This window comes from Cavia porcellus, unplaced genomic scaffold (assembly GCF_034190915.1).
Source record: "Cavia porcellus strain 051 isolate PalLab524CR breed Dunkin Hartley unplaced genomic scaffold, mCavPor4.1 scaffold_15, whole genome shotgun sequence".
NCBI classification, from domain to species: domain Eukaryota; kingdom Metazoa; phylum Chordata; class Mammalia; order Rodentia; family Caviidae; genus Cavia; species Cavia porcellus.
The window spans coordinates 6754995-6780219 of NW_026947498.1; the positions used below are offsets into that span (position 1 = coordinate 6754995).

Genomic DNA, 25225 nt, shown 5'->3' on the forward strand with positions numbered 1-25225 from the left:
AAACATTTCCTTTTGATCATACTTCATAATAAAAGCATTTATACCTACACAAAAGATGGGATTCCTAAAAAAAGGGTTAATAATCATAAATTAAAATACCCGCTTTTAAACTGCTGGTGTCAAACAAGAAAGGATGATTTGGAGCACTTCCTAATCCTTGGAGCAGGTGCCCTGCCTGCCTTGCTCTGGGTGACAGCATTGCCCGCCAGCTCTACAGAGCCTGGGAAAAATGACCACCAGGGACCAGCTGAATACTTTACAAAGCCAAATGCAAAATGACAACGTCTGACTGAAGGTTCCTCACGACTCCAGGACAGCAACAGCAGAAAACTATAGTGGGAAGGGGCTCTGCGGCCGTTTCTTTGCTGAGAGCAGAAGTGACGCCTGCAGTGTCCCGAGAGAGTCCTCCTGAGAATGAGGCTGCAGGCTCTCTCCCTGGAGAGCAAAGACCCGAAGTCAGTTCCCCTCCTGCTGCTCCAGGCGGTGACTTGTCATTCAGAGGTAAAGACAGCAGTCGCATGGCACAAAGCACTCGGAGACAGGTGCCTCTCTGTAAAAGCTGGAAGAGGCCCTGGAGCTCAGGGCCTGAGAGAGACACAGACACTGGCAACCCACAAGTGAGGAATTGGGGAAAATGCCACCATGGGAAAGCTGTTCTCCCCAAAACTGGTGTCGCTTCGATATTCCAGTTTCTTAGCGCCGCCCTCACACACTTGCTGAAGTCTGTTATATGGTTTAGCAATTTATTCAGATCCCCCTTTTAATCTGGGTCTTATTCTGTTTCCCAGAGTGACCTGCAGATTAATTTTCCTTAATCATTTGCTAAACCGAATAGCACAAGGATGGACTACATGGGCCGCTGCCCTGAGCATTACTGCGTTCAATGCCTACAGGAGAATCTTTCTCATGATTCAGAAAAAAAAATCATATACCTGCACAGGTCTGACTCAGTGCAGATGCATTTATTTAGGGATTATCGATTGCACAGCCACCAAGGGTCCCCGCCTCCAGCTTGGCTGACCAGACTTGCCCAGGGCATGTCCCCGAGCAGTTTCGCATCGCTGAGGCTTTCCAAGGTGATGAACAGACATGGAGACTTGGAGAACAAGGCCTTATAAGGGCAAATGCCTGGGGTGGGGTGGCAGCCTCACAGGGGATGGGGGACAGCATGCCAGGAAAAAAAAATCACACGACCCTGGACCAGGCCTCTACACTGCCTGGGCCTCAGTTTCCATTTCTGTAAATCCCGGAGCCGCCTGAGTGACCAACTCTCTAAAGTCAGTCCCCATTCTAAAACCCAGGACTTCGTTCCCTGGCCTCTTCCCACCGGAGGCCTGAAAATGACGGCGGAGAAACCACAGCTCCCGTGGGCAGAGCTGGTCATGAGCCAATCGTTTGTCATGATCTGAGATTCTGCACTGAGCATGGAGCAGGCAGCAACCTGGGCTGACTCAGGGGACTGAGGTTTGTCGCAGGTACATCACAGGACAAGGAACAAACGGAGGCTGCCCCTGGATGGTCATGGATGCAGAACCGGGTCTTCACCAGGGGCTCTACCAGACTATTGTGTGCTCATGGCTCCAGGCAGCTCAAGCAACAGAGGCAACTGCTAGCAGGCACAAGAACCGATCAGGGGCATCAGGAAAAGGTTTGAACCCCCAGGATATCCTATCTGCTCCTCCAGGAGTCTTAAGCCATTTCCTGTTTCACTCAGCAGCAGCAGCGCTTCCGGCGGTGACAGTCCTAACCCTACCCCAGCTTGCCGAGAACTATCTCATTTTTATTATGATGTTTACATGGCGTGAGAGTACGGAGGGTCATTGGAGACAAAAGACATTGTGCTGTTTCCAGTGTTCTGTTTTTCCGAGCGGTATTTCTATTTATAAAATACAGCCATTCTTGATTGCTGAAAATTATTGAAGGCTGGCCCTCATTTAAATTAAATGAAGCTGCACTCTTTTTTGTTTGTTTGTTTGTTTTTTTGCTAAATGAGAAATGAGTTAATGAAGAAAACAGTGCTTGCTGTGGGGTGGTTTAGGGCCATCCAGTGGGGAGGCCACCCAAGGACTCCTGGTACCTGTGCCCGCCAGCAAAGGGGAGCAGGGGGGGTTGGGAGGCAGGGGAGGGGTAAGGCTCTAACGCTTGCTTGACTCTTTCCATTCCTTGATTTCAGTATGCATCAGGGCAATAGGCACCCCAGCTTTCACACTCTTATTTCTACCACCACCCTAGGAAGCCCAGCTGGGGCAGTTCAGTGACTTCAGAATGAAAAGAAGGGCTGGAGACATAGCTCAACGCAAAGGCCTTGGGCTCGATCCCTAGTACCACAACTTAGAACACTCAGTGTGCGATTTTGGCCACGCGGCCTACTTCACGTGACTTTTGCAGAGGCAGGGAGTAAGTGTTGTTTACCTTTGTCCTTTCTGGCCCTGTGCTCACTCAATGAATAAATGATACACCTCACAAAATGACGTCTGTTTAACTTGCAACTGGAAACTACTGAGGACTATGTTGACCATTGATTTGGATCGCAAGGTAAACACAGGCAAGCCTGTAAGGGAAACATATGCCTGTTGTTTTCCATTAAAGGATGACTTTGTCAGTTAATCATTTGTCCTAATTATGCCTGCATTCTGAAGTCCTCTGTCTGCACTTTACTCTCCCACCATTTGTTAACGACCCTCTCTTCTCTCCTCTGCCACGTGGTAGGGGAAGACTCCCAACAGTCCTCACACTGAGCGGCCAGGGTGCATCGTCGCTTTCCGACTTTGTTTACTCCTGACACCGACTTTTGATCTCACACTGAAGGGTTGCACTTTTATTAGGTTTCATTTACTGTCCAGCCCTGTGTTCCAGGGAATGGCACCATAATAGTCAATGAGTAATCTCAGGCTTCAACCTGGCTGGGCTTTAATTCAGCCAAGTAACTAGGAAACCATCTAATAATGGGAAGGAAAAATGGAAGGAGCCCTGGTATGGCCCCAGAATTAGCATCTGCTATGTTATCATGAGTTTAGCAGCTGCCCTAGGCAGAGGGCAATCAGCCCTGGCCCAAGACCCTTGCCTGGGGCCTCTGGGACCAGCGCAGGCCTCCTGGGAAGAGACAGTGACCCAGAATCAAAGGTAGGGTCCAGATCCAGGTTTCTGGGTTAGCTGGGAGAACAGGTCACCAGAACCTCTGACCTTTATGCTTGGAGCCAAGATCATTTCAGACAGAGTTTCACACATTCAGAGCCCAGAGGGTAAGGATTTATTTTTTCATTTATATAATATTATAGGGTGTTTTTTAAACCAGTTTTTCATACAACACTCTCAGAGGAGAGCTTAGGAGAAATGCAGTCACTTAGTTGTGACCCCTTGCTGGTAATTTCTTTACAGATGGATCTGTTCTGACAGGCAGGGCCTCCATTAGCAGCCTTCACGGACTCAGCCGCTGGTAGAGGCCAGCCTGTCGTAGAGGCCAGAGGCTTGTGGGCAAAGGCGGGGCTCCATAGCCTCCCGCCCTTTCCGCAGCTTTTTGGGTGCACACTTGGAAACAGCTCAGCATGTGAAGTGCCACTTCTGGTCTCCAGCCTGTGCCAGCCCTGCAAGCAGAAAGACATCCTGATTCAGGGCGCCCCTTGGAAGTCCATGGACTCAGGACCAGGTGGGATGGAACAATCCCTGCCCTCCTGCCCTGGGCACCTGCACACCAGAGGATAGCTATCTGCACAGAGCCCCTCGGACACTGCAGTGTCTGTGATGCCCTGCGAAAGAAACTAATCACCAGCACTGCAGTCCCAGAGTCAGGGTTTTCTGCTATGGCTTATAAAAAAAAAAAAAAAAAGCAAGCATAACATAGACTGCATCCACGTCTCCATGGTAACATACTACGGATCTCTATTCCATTTATAGAGCTCCTTCTTGACCTCTCTGGGTTCTCTGATCAAGGCCTGAATACACACTGAGAAAGAAACCTTCATAACTGATTCACTCTCCAAGAAATAGCAATTCCTTTAGGGCCTGGTCGTTTTCGCTGTGTAGATGCTGCCTAGGCCCAGGCACCTAACACCTGTACGCCCTCACACGGGAGAAACACGGAGGGGCAGCAGGATCTCAATCAGCCAATGATCGAATAAGCCCTGATCCTGAGTTGCCATGGCAACTGGGAACAGTGGGTACCAAAGAAGCTGGGCCCTTTCTCTCCCTTCCGTAGATAGCAGTTCTTGAGATGCACCAGCCTTCGATCACGCGGGTTGTTCTGCTTCATACACGTTAGGAATCTGAACTCTCTTGCTTGGTATGGAGCCTGTGACGGAGCCTAGATAGGAAATGCACAGGTTGCCAGCCGCGGACTCAAGCACCTTCTAGTAAAACATGGAAAGAAACCACTGTACGCCTGGTGGTTTTGACCATGAGTTTGGAGGACAGACCAACTGGGGTTTCAAACCTTAGTTTCCCATTTAGATGACTCGTTCGGTTAATGACGGCGCAGTTCGCTTCCGTCCCGCTAAAGCAGGAACAGCCAGGCCTTGTGGAACCATGAGAGCACCTCGCGGGCGCGCAGCCCCGCAGCTCCGTCGAGGCCCAGCCCTAGGGGGCGCGCTCCTCCCTCCCCTCGGAGCCGTAGCAAGGGGGTTTCCCGGGCCGGGCAGCTCGCCGGCGACCCTCTAAACTCGGCGCCCGGGGGCGGTCGATCCGCAGTTTCCTAGCCTCTGTTCCCGGGCCTTCACGTGACAGCACGACCTGAAGTCCACGCCCCGCTGCCCCCGCGCGCCACCAGTCTCAGCCCTAGTGCCCGCGGAATCCAACGGGCGCCCGGGCCGACCTGCAGGCTCCGTGTCCCCAGCCGTGGGCCGCAGGCTAGGACACAGCCCCGGGACCGAGCCCGGGGCCGGGCGCCGCAGCAGGCACCGAGGCAGCGGAGGCTGCGGAGGCGGAGGGGCCGGAAAGTGCCACCTCCTCCCCGCCCCGGCGCTGCGCCCGGCCACCGCCCCCGCCGCCTCCGCAGCCCGCGCCTCGCCCTGCGCGCCCCGGCCGCTCCTCCTCCGCTCTCCGCCCCTAGTCCCTCCCCTGCTCGGCTCTCTCCTCCTCCCGCGTCCGCTCCCGGCCCTGCCCCCGCTTCTGAAGAGCGCGCGACGAGGGGGCCGGGCCGGTTACTTCCTCCACCGCGGCGCCAAGCGCGGAGTGGCTCAGCGAACCTAAGTCCAGCCCCGGCCTCGGCGCGCGCCCGGCCCCGACTTGGATCTCCGATCCCAGATCCCTGATCTCCGGTCTCCGATCCCGATCCCAGACCCCCATTCCCCACCCGACCTCGCCTCCTGCTGCGCCACCGAGGGACCCGGCCCCGAGCTCGGCCGCTGGCCGCCGGCCCTGCCCCGAGGCGAGGTAAGAGCAGCCGGGAGAGCGCGCTCCCCGGCGGGCGCGGCGCTCCGGGGCAGATTCCGGGGCGCGATCGGGGACCGCGGATCGCCTAGGGAACTCGGGGGTCGCGCGTGAGAGTTCGGCTTGGGCCTGTTTTCCGGTGACCGGGTGGCCCAGGAGGTGGCGGTCGCGGTCACGCGTGGTGCTGCGCTGCGCGGGTGGTCGGGCGCGGGCGGGGCGGAGGGCGCTTGCTTTTGTTTTTTGGGGGAAGAATCGTGGGTCTGGTGGGTTCCAGCCCCTAGGGGACTGATTTCACCCAAGAGGGTCGGGAGCCGTGTCCCAGATGGCCCCGAGGGTTGGGGGTGACTTCCTGGAAAGGCGCCCGGGAGACTGCAGGTCCTCTGTCACCTGCTTTTGGCCACATCCCGGGTCCGGCTGTGGGCCCCTGCCCCTTCAGAGCGGGTTGCTCCCACTGCGCGGCCCTTATATTTTCTCTCCTTTAGAACGTTTGATTGTAGGGAAAACCTGACCGTTTCTGTGTAATTGGATTTTTTAAAATTTCTTATTTTTTAAATGTTTTTGAATTTTAAGCGCATACACTCTAGTATCTCTTCAGGTCGTGGAAATCTCACCTTTTAATGTTGAGCGCATGACACTTAGGTTCTCCCCGTACTCGATTTTTAGCCTAAAATAGGTAAATCGCTACTTATTTACAAAGTAAAGAAGTGAGCATTTTTGGAGACAGAAGTAATTTATGTTAATTCGCCGGGAAGAGATCGCGTTTGTTCCACAGAATGGAAGCGCCTTCCCTTCCCTTATCTACCATCGCACAACCACCTCCAATCAGGAAGATAAATCTCCACCTTCAGCTTTATTAAAATTCCGAGTAATATCGCGGTACAGTGTGTGCGAACACCCTGTGAGCCGGGGGAAGACAGTCAAACTCTCGTTTCTGAGATTAATCACTCAGCTTGCTAAACTGAGGGCTTTAAAGACTACAAGCAAGCCAGCCTTCAAAAGCTGTCACGGGTTTAGATTTTTTTTTTTTTTTCCAAATTTACCTACAAACAAACCTGTACTGTGATCTTACATAAGTGATTACTTGTTCCAAGAAGAATATTGTTGTCTGGCAAATTCTTGTTTTAGAAAGCAAGCGTTCTCAGTGCTTATATTTCTGCCATTTTTTTCCCTTTTTGTTCTGTTGAAAAGCAAAGATCAAGTCTAAGGGACCCAAACTTGAGATCGATTTAATGTGGAGAAACTTGACCCATCCACTAGTTAATGAGACGAGTGGTGTAGAATAAGTGAACTTAAATTTGATTATTTGTGTGTCTGCCTGAAACCATTTAGTAGAGCTCTTTAATTCTACATGAGTTGTACAAAACTCATTAAAAGCTGGACAACAAAAGAATTCTGTTGTGTAGCTGGTAATTACAGCTCCTTATGTGGGAGTGGTATGCCACCCTCTCTCTTGGTATTTGTACACAAAAACCAGGAAAGCTGTCCCATACGGGCCTTCTTTCACAGATGCTGAAAAGCAGGATTAAATCAAGCATCTGGACAGACCAAGTGACCAAAAAGTACTACCCCATCAGGTTCTGGGTGGTGTCTGCCCTATTTTTTTTTTTTTAATCTGTTTGTCCTATTGAGTTTTTTTGTTTGAGGCTTGTTTATTTAATCAACAGGTGACTGGACTGACTTCACCTTGGTAGATGACATAGGTTCCTGAGAAAGAGCCTGTCATGTGGTAGCCAAGGATTGGGCCTTCAATATTCTTAGTAATACTTGGTGCTGTCTGTCAGCGTGTGGGGAGGTCCACGGTCCAGATTCTCAGCTCCACCCTGCCTTGGGACCCTGTTGTAGCTGTGTGGTCCCAGGCCAGTGACCCCACCCCATAGCTGGCCTCATTTTCTGGCACTGTGGCATCCACATCTCAGGAACGCAGGAAATTCCAGGACAGAGGGACTTAGGGTCTTCCAGGGCCAGGCTCAGCCCTTGGTGACCAGACACAGTGTCCTAGCTGCCTTCCTGGGTAGTGAATATCGATTCCTTTGTGATGGAGGGTGACATTCTCAGCCCCTGTGGCCACTTCAGAGCCAGGGCAACCTTTCCTCTGCCTCCCTCAGGTGGATGACTTACCACTCAGCCCTGGGCCACCGCAAGCCGTCACCTGCAACACTGAGCCTCTCCGGCTCTTTCTAGTATTCTTGCCGCCCTGGCTGTTTTATTCAAGGGCGCGTGTGTTGGGTTAGGGGCCTTTAGGACAATAGTTAGCCATAAATACTGGCCATAAAGAGAAAACAAAAACACAAACACAGAATAGATCATTTCATGCAGCTGTGCAGTTTGCTATCCCCTTACATAGCATCAGTTGCATGGTGATTAGGGTGCCTAGGCTGTGATAGGTGGGTGCACCCAGGGGAGATGGAAGTTGGGCACTTAAGGGAACCCCAAACAACTGGCTGAAGGCCTTCACCTCCGTAGTCCTCAAGTTGGGCAGGGGCTCAAGGTAAAAAACTACCTTCCCAGCGCTTCCCCGGTTAATTTGAGGAGCTTTACTTCCTCAATTGCTTTATTTAGCAGTGTCCTCCTAAAACACGTATGACCAAGCAGGTGTAGGTTAGGGCCCCTAAGACGTGTCCAGCCTTCCCCCAGCACTGTCCTCTGCAAGCCACATGCGTACTTGTAAATTTGCTGCCAGCCATGTTAAAAATAGCACAACAGGTGAAATTGATTTTCATGAACCTGCTATAGTCAAGCTATTATATAAGCATGCAGTGAGCAGACAAATAACTTGAGTCATTTTCCATGTTTTTACCAAATCTTGGGAATCTTAGGAGTATCCTGTCCTCAGCACTCAGCCAGCCAGGTTCACAGTGCTGGCAGTCACCACTTTGGTCTGCACAGCTACAGTGTAAGCCCAGACCATCGAAACCCAGTAGGTGGATTTGTGCTTGGGATTACTTCCTCCCAAAGACATGCACGCCGAGCAACACACAAAACCAAGTGTGTCTTGAGCTCTGTACTCAGCAGGAGGATCACTATCTTGTAAGAGGGTTTGGCCCTAAGGTCTCCCACCCACTACTACCCCTCTTCTTGTCTCTTACAGGAAGACAAAAGAGGGGAACATTCTGGGACCCTCTTCTGGCAGAGCGGGCTTTCCTGGATCTGATTCCTGGGGAGCTACAAGGGGGTCTCAAGCTGCCAGGTAGAGCTCAGTATGTCCTATGCAGTCTCGAGGCACCCCAATTCCCTGCTGCTGCCCCCAAACCCTCACCTAGGCTGCCAGTGCCTTGGAAATCAGTGGGAAGCAGGGCGCTCCTACCAGCTAATCCAGCAAAGAGGGTTCTGACCTACCAGCCTGAAAAAGTTTGGAGTCTCATATCAAAGTGCAGTTAGTATTCAAATGGCTCCGTAGCTCACACCTGTTGTTGTTATACTTGAGCGTTGCTTTCCTTAGAACCTTGAGAAAATCCTTTAGCTACGAATTCCAGCAGCCAGCTGTGAATTACCTGCCACCTGTGGAACTGCCATCAAGCCATCCATGGAGACTTTTGAGAAAAGGTGCTTATGACTCTTCCTTTTCTCTTTCAAGATGAATGACTTTGGGCTCAAGAATATGGACCAAGTAGCTCCTGTGGCCAACAATTTTCGAGGGACACTCAAGGTAAGCACGCATGTGTTAATTAATTGTTACTTATTATTTTTGTTACAAATTGGAAAACTCCATCTCTGGGGGGAAAATTTTGGGCCGGGTCCCAGAAAATTGATTTAGCCCCAGTTTTAATTTACTGGCCGTGTGACTCTGAACTGTGCTTCCTTTCTCCGAGCTTCAGTTTTCTGGTCTGTAAAATGGTTATCTTGAGGCGGGTTCTCCATGTCTTCTGAGATAGGAAACCATGTAATTTGGGAATCAGGAGGCCTTTTCTGTCTGAGGTACCCTCCAAGGGAAAAGACAGATCCTGCCATGGTCGGTGAAATAGCCAGAGGTGCTGTCTCCATCTTGCTGTCTAGTTTGAATTTTTGGAGATGGGAAAGGCCGCTGATAAAGGGATCTTCGGGAGGCTGCTGCTCTCTGGAAGGGGCCAAGTGACGCCCACGGGTTTTGAGGAGCCTGGGTAACTGCAGGGAACTGCAGGCCTGTTTATGTAAAACAAGAAACCGGATGGAAGATGAAAAGGCCAGCACAGCCCTGACTAAACGCATCTCCCGTGCTCCTGTCGTGGGTCCTTTCCGGAGCGTTCTTTCCGTGCACGAACTGATTTCCCGTTTGCTTTCTCCAAATGTGGCAGCGGGCCTGACTGTTTTTGAGTGTTGCGTGGTAAGCCTGTTTCAGCAGCGGTGATTTAGGATTGGCATCCTTTAAGTTTAGCTCTGAAGGTCTGGCCTGCTGGTGCTGGGTTGCTGGCTTTTTCCTCTTTCTCAGTGTTTAGTGAGGCTGTTTGTCGGATAGCAGCTTCCCCTGCCACCCTGCCCCAGCCAACATTTGGCCACAGGTATTCCTGTTATTCCAAGAAGATCAGCAAACTTCAGTGAGTTTTCTGGCTTGATTTGCTTGGGTAGCTTAAGATACCAGAAAATGACCTAAGAAGTGAGAACTCTTACACAGAAACCACCCCCCAGAAGAAAATCCTTCCATGAATTAAAAGGTGATGATGCTCTTGTGATGCCTGGATTCGGAGAAGAAATGGTCATTGCTGAAATTTTGTGTTGAAATAGGAAGCAGAGAGTTGTATTGTTCTTTAGCTTCCTGATTTTAAAAAAAGAACTCGAAATCCAGAAAGGCACCACTTTGTCATGTGGGCAGTGCTAGGGGAAGATGTTTCACCAGCGCCAGCCCCCTGTGGTTTACAGGGCTGGAGGATTATTTTATCCTGTGTAGCTTGGTTGGGTTTTTCTCCTTAGGTAAAGCGCAGGCATTGGGATGGGGCTGAGGCTGGGCCCCAACTTCTGCCTCCCCTCTTCTGTAATGCGTCATTCGTTGTTCTGCATTTCTAAAAGAAAGCACACTGATTTTATTTGTAAATGTGTTGCACATTTTTAAATTGGTGACTCAACAGATGGGTCATTGTATTACACATAACATGGGATTTCCACATTATGTTGGAAAAATGGGGCCGGCGTGTTTTCCCCTGAGTGAAGCAACCGTGAGGGATGAGCTGGTTATGCTCTAGAGATGCGGCTCCCCCAGGAGAGGCTGCTTTTTTTCTCACAAACATTACACGAGGAATCAGCAGCCGTGGATTTCTTCTTTGTACTTGTGTCTTTCCCTTTACCTGGAGAAAGTTTAACTTTAAACCCATCGCCTTTGGCAATGCTTCCCCTTGATGAATCAGTGGAAAGGTTCCTTTTCGTACCCTACATTTATATAAAATGAAAACTCCAGGAATTTTCTTTCATATATTAAAATGCTTTCTAAACCATTAGAACTGATAAGGAAAAGCGTTCCCAGTTTCCCTTAGATTGTTTCGTGGTAAATTTTTCAAAGCAAGCGCTTCCAAAAAGAAAATAGTGTTTCACTTTTGGAGTTTCAATGTGGATTCTGTACTTTGCCTCTTGTCCTGTATTGCACTGAAAGTACCTGCTGTGGGTTACGCTCCCCTACACCCAGCCTGAGTACGTTTTCCTCCCATGTACCAAGGTGGCAGGTATTTTCCAAATGGGACTCCAGGCTTCCACCCAACATGGTGCTAGGATTCTGTTATTTTGAGGTGTATTTGATTTATTAAGTCAAGCCAGCCCCTGACATTACCAAGCACTCCGACTCTGAGGCTAGTTAATCCAGAGAACAATGGAATCCTGTGGGTCACTTTGACCTTCTTAGGAAATCTGTTTCCAGGACTAGTAGGGTGTGCTGTGTGGCTTTGTAATTGCCAGCCCAGCCAGGGTGTGTCTTGAGATTACCCACGGGACACTCATAAAATAGGTAATTAAATCAGTGTCTTATTGTGTTCCTTTCCTTTCCCTCTGTTTCTGCAGCGCCAGCCCGCCTTTGACACCTTCGATGGCTCTCTGTTCGCTATGTTCCCCTCTCTCAGTGAAGAGCAAACACTCCAAGAAGTGCCAACGGGCTTGGATTCCATTTCACATGGTAATTTGTTCTCCAGCCTTGAGAAACGATGCGATGCCCGCTCTCCCAGAGGAGTTCAGTTAACAAAGAGACCGGGGTCATAAGCAAGGATGGCATCCGCCGAATCCTCACTATGACAAGTGTGGGCTGGGAGAAGGCCCGCTGCCTTTGGAGTAACTTGGCAATTCTGATGTTTTTACTTCCGGGGACCACCCCTGCGTTCCTGTTGTACCCTGCAGGGGAACCCCCGAGCTTCTCCTTAGGGTGTTTGTCCTCCCCTCTCTGGTCCACTCTGCCAGACAGACATAAAACCCTGAACCCCGCTTTCCACTCTGGGTTCCTAGAAGTGAAATCATCTGCTGCAGCTGTGGGCCAGCATACTCTTACCATCTGCATGTCTGTCAGCAGTTCTTTCTTAAGATCATTATTTATTCTTTTTCAAGGGACAAGTGTGTTAGATAATGTCCCTGCAGTTTCTTTGGTGGAGCCTGTAGTTGGAAACATTTCAGGGATCGCTTTGTCATGTGAAGTAGGTGCTAGAAAAATACGGCCAAGGAAATTAATTAAAGCACATGGACTTGCATAAGTGTAACACGGGGTGACCAGTGGTTTATCTTTCTTTCTGAGCCCATTCAGAGAAAACTTTTTCTGAAAATTGGGAAGAGCCCCTACTTTACTACGGGTACAACGCTCAGGTCCCTTTGCCCACTGTTCATTTAAGGAACATGACTTCCAAATTTCCCAGTGACCCTGTTTAAGCTATTCAAGCAAAAACCACAATCTGGTTTGTTACTGAAATTCTAAAATAGGCATAAGTTAAAACCTATATGTGTGCTTCCCTTGTTTGAAAATAGAATAAGCTTGGGTTTTCTTGCAGGTTTTTTCCATGTATCTAGTTCTAAGACGTGTCATGTTTTCCCAGTCCTGGTTAAAACATATTTGTTCATATTTTTATGTATCGTAAATATGTCTACTTTTTATTGAGGTGCTGGTGACCTAACCCAGGGCCTCTCGCATGCTAAGCAAGCCCTCTGCCACTGAGCTCCCACCCAGCCCTGTGTATCTACTCTTAAGAAAATCATGGTGCTGGTTATAAAGGTGCACCCCCATCACTCCGCACCCAGAAGCAAGTTCAAGGCCAGCCTGAACTACAGCAAGGCCCTGTCTCAGGCAGACAAACAAACAAAAAGATAAAAGAAAAATTATGTCCAGATGTGAGGTCAGAAGCATTCTTGGCTGCAGTCTTAAGCTTTGTCTCCGAACCCCCTTGGCTGCTGCCCCTTGACGTCCTGACCCCTCCATGTTTCTTTCCAGACTCCGCCAGCTGCGAGCTGCCTTTGCTGACCCCCTGCAGCAAGGCCGTGATGAGCCAGGCCTTAAAAGCCACCTTCAGCGGCTTCCAGAAGGAGCGGCGGCGGCTCGGCATCCCCAAGAGTAAGCACTGGCTTCCCGCCTAGGTTGGCCCAGGGTGGTGGATCAAGCTTTGGGGTTTGATCTGGACCCGGCTCCAATGCCACTGTTTCGGGGTTGCAATGAGAGTGTCTGTGAAGACCACCCAGGCCAGTCCATATTTCAGCAGGGTCCACCGCACCCTTCATCCAGAGCCTGCTAAATGTCTATTCCCGGTGTCCTGGTTTGTGTCTGGGGTCCTATGTGGGCAGCGGCCTGATCTCACCACCTTTCTGTCCCTGGCAGACCCCTGGCTGTGGAACGAGCAGCAGGTGTGCCAGTGGCTTCTCTGGGCCACCAACGAGTTCAGCCTGGTGAACGTGAACCTGCAGCGGTTTGGCATGAACGGCCAGGTCCTGTGCAACCTTGGGAAGGAGCGTTTCCTGGAGCTGGCGCCGGACTTTGTGGGCGACATTCTCTGGGAGCACCTGGAGCAGATGATCAAAGGTGGGGCTGGGTGGCTCAGCCCCAGGTACCACGGTGGGAGGGGACACCGAGGGGAACAGGGCTTTGGGGGCTGCGCCCAATACCCTAGGTGAGTCAGGTGCTCGGTGCTGTCCAGGGTTCATTGCCCAGAGCTGAGTGTGTGCCTTGTATCGGTGGCATCGGGCACAGCCCCGAGGTGGGAGCCTGAGTCATGGAGTGGGTCATTGCTGCCGTCCTGTCGAAGTGGCCTGAGTGGGCTGGGAATGTCGGGCAGCAGTGGGAGCTCCTGTGTGTTAGAGATCAGTCAGCTCTCAGGAAAGGGAGTCTTTCACAGATAAACTCTGAGTTTTACTAAGTCTAAAAGGAATCCAACAGAGTTTGAGAGGGGAGGAGTGTTAGGTATTTCAACAAGGCGGTAATTGATACATACTTACCCACTGAACTTTTAGACAGAAAGCAGCCACACCATATAGAGACAGCCTTGAGGTGGCATGTAAAAGACCAATGAGAATGCCTGGAATATGTGTAAGTTTTCAAAGAAACTCAGAGAAGGGATTGTTTTTGTTAAATAGTCTAAGAAGACAAGCACCTTCGTTGAAGTGGAGGCAGAATTCCTGACTTAATTGTGCATAAACACATCAAGCTTCAACATCCTCCGTAGACTCAGAATCTCAGATAGACCTGGGTTCAACCAACCAGTTCTGTTCAACTCCTAATTTCTCAGGGCCAAGGAAACTTAAAGACCCCAAATGGTTTCTGAATTTGAACAGGTTTTACCTGGAAAGTCACCAGTGAACCTACCTATGTGGCCAAGTTTTAGCTCGTTTCCCTGTTAGCTCGTGTGTGGTTTTGCACGTGTGTGTGTGTGTGTGTGTGTGTGTGTGTGTGGTTGTGTGTGCCTCTGTTCTTAGTAAATGTTAACCTTTTCATTTCAAAGTTCACGAGCACCTGGGTCCCATCACCATGGACAAACTTTGAGGCGTGGAATTACACCAGAATCCTTATGGACCCGGGACAAGTTCCACTTTCTTAATCAATGTCCCCAGCCCCTGGACAGATAGATGTTTTTCATCAGTGTTTAACTGGTTTGGGGGGTTTTTTTTGGATGTAATAAGAATGAATGAAATACTTGTTCTGGATCTTTCCAGTTTGACAGCAGAAAATCTGACTTTGCCAAAGATTTCATTATTTATTTCGGGAAACTCCAGTTATTAGAAAACAGTATTTTCACCATCTGTAGTGTTTCGAAAAGAATATATAATCACATATGACACCACCAACCGAAACGAGAAGGGCGAAGCGTGGCTGATGGAAGATGCCTACTTGGCAGGAGTGCGGGCGATTGCGTTTTCCTTGTGGAGCTTGGACTTGAATTTGCCGTCTTACACCGCCCGTGTTTGTTTTTCAGAAAACCAAGAAAAGACAGAAGAGCAGTATGAAGAAGACTCCCACCTCAACGCGGTCCCTCAGTGGATTAACAGCAACACCTTAGGTCAGTTTGGTTGATTCCCAAAACCTGATGCTTGGCCTGTACAGTGGAAGTTTCCCAGGGACAGTCCCGCCCTGCCCTGTGGCCCTGATGGTGGCCACACGTGGGTACGCAGCAGCTCAAATGGGGCCGCTCCCCTTTGCAACGTGTAGGGAATATAAGACTCACAGACCTGGAAGTCTTAGCATGAAACACAGATTGTGAAATAGCTTCCTCAGTGATTGACAGGTAGCATTTGCACCTTGATGTGATCGTTGATACACCAGGTCCACGAAGACGAACGATTAGTTTGTTTCTTGCTTTTGTTAGTGTCATATTAGAAAATTTTAAATTGTATTAGCAGCTGTTATTACCTGCCGTTGGCTCAGCCCTGGGCTGGCCGGTTTGTAGATTAAGATGAAGGGTAGAGAGCTGAGACTGTTGTCACCAGAGATGAGTCCAGCGTGACACATCGAGGTGGCAGGCACAGAGCAGGCACAGTGCGCTCTGAGTCTAGGAGCTGGAGATGCCGCCCTGGAATTGGGTATTGATGGTCACTTGTGGGCCCAGCTCATGATCTGTTGGGCAAGTTGGTTGTCACTACCACCCTGTTTTTAATGACTCCTCTGTGCAATCCTTTTGCTGTAGGTTTTGGCGTTGAACAGGCTCCATATGGGGGAATGCAGACATCAAGTTACCCCAAAGGCGGCCTCCTGGACGGCATTTGTCCATCCACCATGGCGCCCGGGGTGCTGAGCTCTGAGCAGGACTTTCAGATGTTCCCCAAGTCCCGGCTGAGCACCGTCGGTGTTAACTACTGTTCCGTCGGCCAGGACTTCACCGGCAGCAACTTGAATTTGCTCGCCAGCAGCTCTGGTAAGATGGGCACTCTATTGCAGCCAGGCAATGGGATTGATCTGGGGATGTGGGCTCTTGAGTAAATGGGTCCTGTGTCTGGCTGGGGTCCGAATGCTAAGTGAGCTTCCAGCAAGTGCATTCTGCTAGCAGGTTTCAGACACTGGTCCGTCAGATGCTACAGGGACCCAGTAAGCTACTCACAGTCCCTGCTCTTGAAGCTGATTACCTTGCCCAGTGGGACATTGCATGCAGACCTCAGAATGTGATGTTTCTTTTTATGAGATTGTAAAATATTCACAGTGCACAAATCTCAGGCTGCACCACTGGCTGGGCTTGCGTGTGTTTTGACACCTGTGTGACCACTATTGAGATGGAGACAGGAAAGTTTTGGCTCCCAGAAGGTTGCTCCCTACCTTTCCCAAGCCCATTGCGTCGTCACCCTAAGAGGAAACCATTGACGTTTTATCACCACAGATTGTTTTTTCCCATTCTTGAACTTCATACAGATGGGATCCTACAGAATATTTTCTTCTGGGTTTGTCTTTTGCTGGTCGCTGTGTCTGAGCCTTGCGCATGTTGTGGCCATTTGTTTGGGGTTTTTTCCCACCGTAGTGTAATATCCATTGTGTGAGGCTGCATCCTATCCATTCTTCCCTTGACGGAAGCTGGGATTTGTGGGTGTACTTGTCTTGGAGTATAGCCAAAGAACATTTTAAAGGGTCTGTTGATTCTGCACCAGCAGCGTGCATGGCTGACAGAGGTGGTCACCTGAGAGTCATGGTGTGTGTTGTGCTGTCCTTCCAGGGAAGCCCAAAGATCACGACTCACCCGAGAATGGCGGGGACAGCTTTGAGAGCTCAGAGTCACTGCTGCGCTCCTGGAACAGCCAGTCCTCCCTGCTGGACGTGCAGCGCGTGCCCTCTTTTGAGAGCTTCGAGGACGACTGCAGCCAGTCCCTGTGCCTAGGCAAGCCGACCATGTCTTTCAAGGACTACATCCAGGAGCGCAGTGACCCGGTAGAGCAGGGCAAACCAGTCATCCCTGCAGCCGTGCTGGCCGGCTTCACAGGTGCGTGTGGCTGCCTCTCTGTCCCATCTTGAGCCCCATGTATCTCAGGGCTTTTGTGGTAAAGCCTGTCATGTTGACTCCCGGCAGCTGCTCCTGCCTGGCATGCATTATCCCTGGATGGTGGAAAAGCCACCCAGCCAGAATGGCCTGTACCCGGAGCTCGGGGTGGGGGTGGGTACAACCAGGGGCCTGGCTTTCCACCTGCAATGCAGGGGAAGGAGGAGGAGGAGATGGATGAGGAAGAGGAGGAGGAGGAGGAAGAGACAGGCCGGGCGGTGCAGAGTCCCGGCCTGACTCAGGGCTGCAGGCGCTCCAGGAATGTAAACTGGCCTGGGAGGGGCAGCCGGCCTGGCCCAGGTCCTGGGCACTGTTTACCTCCCTGGCCTCTCAGGTTAGGATGAGAGCTATTCTAAGCAGAGGACAAATATTACAGCTGTTCTTGGAACCAAATATTTCCAATACTAGAGCAAAACTACAAAATGCCATCCGTGTCCTTAAATGTGCTTCTTTTTTTCATACTTAGACTATGTAGAGCCAACATGGATTTTTTTTTCAAAAAGTTTGCCTGCAAATAATACTGTAGAAAAGGGATTTAGCTCAGTGGTATGAGGGCCTGCCTGGCAAGCACGAGGTCGTGAGTTCGATCCCCAGTACTAAAAAATAAAAACAAAAACAAATAGTACTGTAGATGAGATGAGGATATGTGGGCACATTGGTGGTTGTTGTTGTTTAAGTAATTGGAAACAAACAGCCACGTAAATGTGTTAATAGTAAAGAGTATGTGAGCCCCAGTACTTTTCATAAACAACTGTGGCTCTGGTGCTTTCCGGTCTGATTACCGCCTGTCAGCAGCCACTCCTGTGGTTACCTGGGTCTAAGACCCTTGGCCTGACTGTGAGCCCCTTCTACAGATGGGGAAATTGCCTCCGACTCGAGCAGCTCTCACTCAGGTCACACGGGTGACCTGGCTGTGTCTGGCTCCAGAGCACACGGGCCTGGGTACTGTACACAAAGTCTTTGTGTGGAGACTGAACCCAGGGCCTTTGCCCTGGGCAGCATCCCTGACCCCTGTTGTATTTTTATTTTGAGACAGGGTCTCTCTAAGTCAGTTAGCTGCCCAGGCTGGATTTTAGCTTACAGTCTCTCTGTCTCAGCTTCCCAGATTGAGAGATTATAGCACTATTCCAAAGCATTCTGGGAATTTTGGTAGAAAGAGGTGGGGCTTTGGATCAGAAGATTCCTTGTGCTGATGTGCTGATGGGCTGGGATCCAGGACAGGGCTTCTCCTGTCACCGGGACTCTAAATCGGGGTTCAGGAAAGGCAGTCAGTACCACCCCATCTGAGTGCTGAATAAACCATGTCCCACGTGGCAGCAGTCTGTGACCCAGGACCCCCGTACCCCTCTCCTGCCCTTCTAGTGGTTTCTAGAAATAAACCTTCCAAGTTTCTGTGTGAGGAACCAAACTCAGGATGAGAAATGGTAGTGCTGAGGGCTGGAGCCAGGCAGGGGTGCAGGGCAGAGCGTCTGGTGAAGAAGCAGGTGGGCAGGACTCCTTTGCAGGCTCTGGTCTCACCTCTGGGCCACCTCGCCCCAGGGCCCAGGCTTACCCCATGGAAGTGTTCCGACTTTGCCCCCCACCCCCAGAGTCGGAGCTGCATCGCAGCCAGCTCCCATCCCTCAGTGGGTGGTTTGAGCCCCGTGGTCCGGAGCCTGTGGAGATGTGTCACCACGTTCCTCTCTGTCCCCCAGGAAGTGGACCCATCCAGCTGTGGCAGTTCCTCCTGGAGTTGCTCTCCGACAAGTCGTGCCAGTCCTTCATCAGCTGGACTGGGGACGGATGGGAGTTCAAGCTCGCTGACCCCGATGAGGTACGGCCCGCGCCCTGGGGAGCCCGGGCTCCAAAGCCTGGTTTATCACCTTGGCTTTAGGGGCACATTCTCTTGAGCCACAAGAAAGGGCGGGTTGCTTGGTTGGCAGCTGAGGGATTCCCCCCACCCCATCCTGTCCATAGACCTGAGACCGACTGCCCCGTTGGTCAATGTCTGATGAGAAGGCAGAGCCGCCAGCTGAGGTCCTCCTGCGGCCATCTGAAAGCGCCTTCCTTAGATCTATCCTTGTCACTGAGTGAGCCTCACACTGGCCCCCGGTAGCCTGGAGGAGTGAATCACAAGAGGGAGGTGGCCACTGCAGGGCTTCCCAGGACAGTGTCACAGGAACCCTTGGTCCCTGGCGTTACAGAGCCCCATTTGTCACCTCCCTGTCCCAGTACTGGGACATGTGACAGGGCTCAGGCCGCTGCTCAGCAGCTGCTGACTTCAGGGGTTGGAAACGGAACCCCGAGGTGGGTGGTATCACCTGGTCCCCACCTCAGGTCTTCTTGGCCCCTGAGCTCTCGGTTCCCAGGAGGCTTTGCGGAGACAGAGTGGGGGGCAGGAGACTGGGGACCTCACACTCCCATATGCAGAGAAAACAGCCAAGGAGGGACAGATCCCGTGTCCCTTGTGTACTAAAAGACAAACGGAGCCCCAAGGGCCTTGTGCAGTGGGGCACACATACTTTGAGGTGGCAGCATCGACCTGACCAGCATCTTCGTGGTTGGCTTTGATGAACTTCACTCTTCACTTGTGTTCCCCAAAGGTGGCCCGCCGGTGGGGCAAGCGGAAAAATAAGCCGAAGATGAACTACGAGAAGCTGAGCCGGGGCTTACGCTACTATTACGACAAGAACATCATCCACAAGACATCGGGCAAGCGCTACGTGTACCGCTTCGTCTGCGACCTGCAGAACTTGCTGGGGTTCACACCTGAGGAGCTGCATGCCATCTTGGGGGTCCAGCCTGACACAGAGGACTGAGGTCCCGGGACCGCCCTGAGCCCACCCCGGCAGTGGGGAGTGGGAAGCCCGTCTTGTCTGGCTGCTCCAAGGACCCCTGAAAGGCGTCCAGGAAAGTCACTGAGAAGCAGCGGCCTCATTTCATCCGACAATGCGCCTCTTGTGTCAAGGCTGCACCCCCACCGCAGCAACAGACTCTGCTTCTCGACTCTGGAGTCTCCAGGCGGGCAGTGCCACTGTGGAGCAGTGGCAGCTGCAAGGGCTTCAGGAGGCCAGCCTGTGTCTGCCCCGCCACACCACGCCCCCTCGAGGCGAGGTGCCCCCACTGCTTGGAGATTCTCCAAGGAGGGAGCACGTCTCGGATGCACAGCCTTTGACTCGCGGAATTTTGGACTTTTGCAAGGAGGATCAGTAAACGCACACAAACCAGCTCTATTGGAGAGGGATGGGGGGCGGTGGGAAGGAAACCAGCGATGCCGTGTCACGAGTTTTGTATATATTATTGTAATCTTTATGATTGCTATTGGAACCCTCATACTGTTCTATTTAACAGAAATTGTATATTGTATTTAAAGTAATTATGTAACTATTTGAAATAAGAATGCAGACATTCACTATTTTATTGCATTTTTCAGCACACACACGAGCGGCATTTTACGGAGATTTAATCTGCCAGCGTGGCAAATGAAAAGCATTGTAAAGTGTGATATTTTCATATAAGATACCTATAGGAATATGATCCGCAGGGCTCGGCCCTGGCCTTCTGTTCTTTTGTTGTTTCATGTTTGTTTTGCCTTGGCTGTTATCTGGCAAAGACTTTGTACATTTGGGGATTTTTATATATATATATATATATATATATGTATAAGAAACGTAATGTTATTATCTCAAGGTGGAGAGGATGCCTGGCCTCTCTGTTTTCTCCTTTAATTGTAAAGTAAAAGCTATAAGCAGTATTTTTCTTGACAAATGGCATATGTTTTCCACTTTTCTGCATGCCTTTCAATCAGTTTGTACACAGATGTCTTTTATTTTTTGGTGTTTCCCGTGTCTTTCCCCGCCAGCTCACCTCTCCCTAGCCAACCGTTTCCATTCCATGCTCACGTTACTCTGTGATTAAAATAAGAATACTATTTTTGGAAATACTCGACTCCTTCTCAGAGATCAGGAGGGATTTGTGTAGCAGCTATTTTTACTGCAAAAGTAATTCACTGGAAAAAAATGTAATTTGTATGAAAGCTTTATTTTTATCTCAGCTCTGTGTAAAGTTTGAGTGCTGGACGGGGGAGGGGGATGGGAGGGGTCACCGTTAAACTCTGGACCGCAGTGAACGAGGCATGGCTTGGGCCATCTGGACCGAATGCCCTGCTTTCCAGTTCGTGTCTTCAGCCAGAGGCTGTTTTGGGGGCTTGGAGTTTTGTTTTTCTTCCCAGTTTTCCTGGACACAGAACACCCAGAGGCACAGAAAAAACCAGACAGGCAAGAATTCCTAGTGGTCCCCTGGAGGAAAAGATTCCTTCGATCCAGCTCAGGAGCACTGAAGTCCACCGTGTGTGTAGTTCTGACCTTTTGAAAAGGTCAAATCCCTCCAGCTTCCAAGTGGGACAGACTTTACTACTTCCTGGCAAACTGGCTTCCGACATCTCCAAAGACTCAAGAGTCGTCATGGGATGAGACTGTGGAATGGGTCCAGGGTGACCCGGAGCAGCGGAGCCAGCCCTGGGCTGACAGCCTACGTGTTCAGAAGCAGTGTGCTGAAGCACGGGGTGTTTTTTCTGAGTGGGACTTATTTATGACTGGGACATCTGTTTACAATATAAGCAGACGTGTGACGGGGACATCTTGCTGCCAGGAGAAAGCGTTAGCCATCAGCTCGATTTAATATGAGTTTGAACAGCATGATGTTGCCGGTTCGAGGCTGCTTTTTATCAGCCTAGGTGGCAGCTTAATGTAGTGCGACCTGATGGCTTTGGAAACGGGGAGCCTTTGACGCAGTCGCGGGCAGATCTGAAGTATGGAAAGTTTTGTAACCGGGCCTTTCTGAAATAAAGCATTTGCTTTATGTAAAGGACACCTCACCTCGTAATGGTCCTCATGCTTCCTCTTGCTCCTCCAGCCACATGCCACCCTGCTCAGAGGGCCATGGTCCACTGTTGACCTAGGGGGTTCACACTGCAGTGTGCCCCACCCTTCCTCAAAGAACCCCGAAAACGTGCTCCTTCAAATGGATGGTCCATTCAGGAAAGGTTTGCAGTGGGGAGACTTCTGTGGCAGAAGTAACCTGAGAAGAGATTCAGGGGCGTTTGGAGAGGCCAGATGGGAGTGGGAGGTTTGCGTGCTGATGCACTGGGTGACAGCTCTCCAGGCCCCGTGGCTGCATTGCTGACACTGGGGTGGTGACGGAATGAGGAGGGTGGTTGCTCTCTGAATTCATGAGGACACTGACGAGCATACCTCTCTCCCCAACTTCAGGTTGACAGAATGTTTACAGGGATCAGCAAACATGGCTACCAGGCTGCTTCCTCTCTCTGCAGGGACCTGGTTACTAACTCACAAACCACCGGCTGCACCGGAGAACCCTGACCAGATTAGGGTTGGAGGCGGAGCTTGGTGGAGCATTCGCCAAGCAGGAGAGGGGCCTTAGGCTCAGTCCCCCGTCACCGTATTAAAAACTACCATAAAAAATTACCACCAAAAAGTTCCTGTGTTAAAAGTTAAAGCAAATATTAGATTTTAAGCATGGTGTTGCACATCTCTTTAATATTTGCTTTAATAAAACACATAGCTGGATTCTTCTACTTGGTCCTGCACTCAGTCTCTCTTCTGGCATGATTTGACAAGAGTATACGAAGGGAACCTGGCCTAACACAGATCAGCATTTTTAGCATTTAGTCATATCATATCGCACAACTGTGGATGTTCTTTTACATAATGTCAAAAATTACACATGGTCATTTTTTAAACTCTGATTGGAAAAAATATGAAACCATATCAAACTTTCCATGATGACGTTACGTTCAGTTGCTCTGTCTTGCACTGTGGATGGCTTTTACTTGTGATTTTGTAACATCACTCATCAGTCAGTTGGAAACTATTGCTACCAGCTGATGACACATTTCAGCAGATTATAACAAATGGTCACAGCAGTTATGATCACTACTCTTATTCAAAAAAGTAGGCAAAAACCATGATGCTCGCAGTGACAGATAAAATTGAGAACTCACATTTTTCTTTAGAAGTTCAGATTTTATCATTGCTAAGATGCTCTCCCCTAGATTATTTTATTGGAAGTGACATTTTTTTCATTTATTTAAAAGCAAAGACATAATCCACCAAATAGACATAATTTGTTAGTCATTCTCTCGGGTAAAAGTGATGTCCACAATAAAGTGGTTAGTTTAGCTGACAACACACACCTGCATTTCCTTGGGGCTGTTGCCACAGAGTACACAGCAGGTTTTCATTTTATTACACAGGGAGTGAAAAGGTTTGTGCTCTTTTTAGTTAGTTAATTTTTACTGCTGCATCAAACACATTCTTGAGTGGGATTGGTCTTTTCCTTTTTATATTTGTTTTTCAAGCAATTACACATCAGTGAGGAACGTGATTTAGTGCTTCTGCCTGACTTCTGTTAAGGCACCAGCAGTCTGACTCACCCTTGACTTTGCACAAACAATGCCAGTATCAACACAGGAAAAAAGGCAAATCTGTGGATCTTACCACTCAAAGTAGTTTTAACCTTGACATGGCTGTGAAAGGGTGACCAGAGATAACCAGGGTCTGGACCGTACTTTGAAATGAAAGGAGACTATAAAAGGAGAATGTCTCCCTCAAACCATAAAAGATAGACCCCAAAGGACAGGAAAAATTAGCTCTGACTCTCCCTAACCCAGCGTCAACTATTCCAGTCTTATCTTTGCACAGCAAGATACCATTGTACAGGATGGAGACAAAGTTCTTTGACACAGGGAAAAGCATACATTTTCAAAGTCCTCTTCCTCCCATCCTATTTTTGTCCCACTCCAATTCTAAAGTTTTTAGGGAAAATAATGTATATTTCACCACATTTCTGACAGTTCAGAATTATCCTCTCTTTGAGTTATAATTGTCTGTTTAATGCATGTTATGAGTCAGCTTTCTGCCACTATACCAAATACCTCAAGATGTAAGTTTACAAACAGGAAAAATTTGACTCTAATGTTCCGTTCCATTGCTTTGTTTTGGGCTGTGGACAGGCAGTGAGCTCAAGGTGTGGCAAAGCTGTTCACCTCATGGCCAAGAAGAGAAAGAGAAAAGAAGAAGCCAGAGAGACGGATCCATGCAGCGACACTCCCAGTGATCTATGACCCTCTAGGCTCAACCCCCTAACAGTTCCATCACCTCTCAATAGCGGCAAAGGCCAGAGACCAAGCCCTTGGAGCTCTCCAAACTCAAATCATGGCCATACAGTGTCTTTCCCAAGAGCTGTCTAGTATTTAAAGAATTAAATGGTCAAGAGAGGTTCTAAGGAAGATGTTTCTAGACAAAGCAGAATTTAAATCATCTTATAATAAATTCTACAAACTGCCCCTTTAATAAATGGTAATGTTGGGCCAGGAATTTAGCTCAGCAGCATAAGCACCTACCTGGCAAGAACAAGGTCTTGAGTTTGATCCCCACTACTGGAAAGAAAAAGAAAACTTGTAACCTTTTATCCAAAGTTACACAAACATTAATCAAATCGCCTTCACCATGTGACTATACAATTGAACTCCATTGCTGCTGATAAAGCATCAATAATAACTTCTATGACCTTATCTCCTTGTTTGTAAAGATAGGATCCATTGAGGTCTTTTGTACTTGTGATTGGTCTGAATTTCTTGTCACAATTTTTAAAAGGTTTAGCAAAAGCATGAAGGAAGGGAACTTAAGTGTATGGAGGAGTCATTTTTCTTAAACTTGAATCCGAGGTCGTGCAGAGGCACGGTGGCTGCGGCCCAGCCTTTCTGTGTGTGGGGAAGAACCGTGTGCTCCTCCCTGCACTCCTCCCTCCGGCAGGACTTCCAGCTGCCCTTGCTGACTGGATGGAGGACTGCAGACAGTGGACACTCTTGGCAGATAACGACCCGGAGTCCTGTGGGGGCTGTCAGTGGGGTGTGTAAAGTATGGGGTTCAAGGGCCTGGGGGATTGGGAGCTGGGGGTGCCATGTGGCCGTGTAGCCAGCTGCCTCATAACCTCCTTGGTCATCAGGGTTTCCAAAGTTTAGAGCCAGCTTGGGTAACTGCCCTCCGTGTGGCCTCCGTGTGACCTGAGCACGGGGCACACTAAATTCTGCTTCCATTCCCCCTCCACACACGGGCTCCCAGGGTGGCTGAGTGTGTGTCAAACTGTCCCTGGCACAGCATGGCATGTGGTCGGAAACCTGAGGGTGACAACATGAGCATCATGAGCACAGTGCTCCCGGCAAGATGGGCTGAGCCAGGGGTCAGCAAAGAAAATAGGGTTCCTGACAGCCGTGTCTCCCTCTCCATGTACCCCAGCAGCTGGGGCTCTCTGGCCATGTGTCATGGTTGGATGCCCCCTCCAGAGCCAGCTGAAGTGCTGCCGTGACAGACTGAGAGGTGACGAGGGTCCTGCTTGGCAGTGGACTCAGGGGAGTGGGTTTGTTATCACAGGAGGCAGCTCCTAAAAAGAACATTCTCTGGGCCCGATTTGTTCTGTTTTGCACC

The 25225-nt window shown here is 49.9% G+C and overlaps 1 protein-coding gene across 2 annotated transcripts; it reads left to right on the forward strand.

Moving 5' to 3' along the window:
* The first annotated feature begins 5185 nt into the window (after positions 1–5185).
* Ets2 (ETS proto-oncogene 2, transcription factor) lies at positions 5186–21589 on the forward strand. 2 transcript variants are annotated; one of them, XM_063224520.1, is made up of 10 exons: positions 5186–5367; positions 8939–9010; positions 11323–11434; positions 12728–12847; positions 13109–13309; positions 14697–14780; positions 15405–15632; positions 16419–16682; positions 18434–18552; positions 19322–21589. In XM_063224520.1, exons 2-10 carry the CDS (start codon positions 8939–8941, stop codon positions 19535–19537), a joined length of 1416 nt encoding a protein of 471 aa, XP_063080590.1. In that variant the 5' UTR covers positions 5186–5367; the 3' UTR covers positions 19538–21589. The 2 variants fall into 2 exon arrangements, with proteins under 2 accessions (XP_063080590.1, XP_063080591.1); XM_063224521.1 differs by lacking the exon at positions 5186–5367 and adding an exon at positions 8451–8551.
* Positions 21590–25225: the final 3636 nt, after the last annotated feature.

Coding starts and splice junctions, on each gene's coding strand:
- Ets2 (XM_063224520.1), top strand. CDS start 8,939: ATGAATGACTTTGGGCTCAAGAATATGGACCAAGTAGCTCCTGTGGCC. Junction 11,435..12,727: donor CTTGGATTCCATTTCACATG/GTAATTTGTTCT, acceptor GTTTCTTTCCAG/ACTCCGCCAGCTGCGAGCTG. Junction 12,848..13,108: donor GCGGCTCGGCATCCCCAAGA/GTAAGCACTGGC, acceptor TGTCCCTGGCAG/ACCCCTGGCTGTGGAACGAG.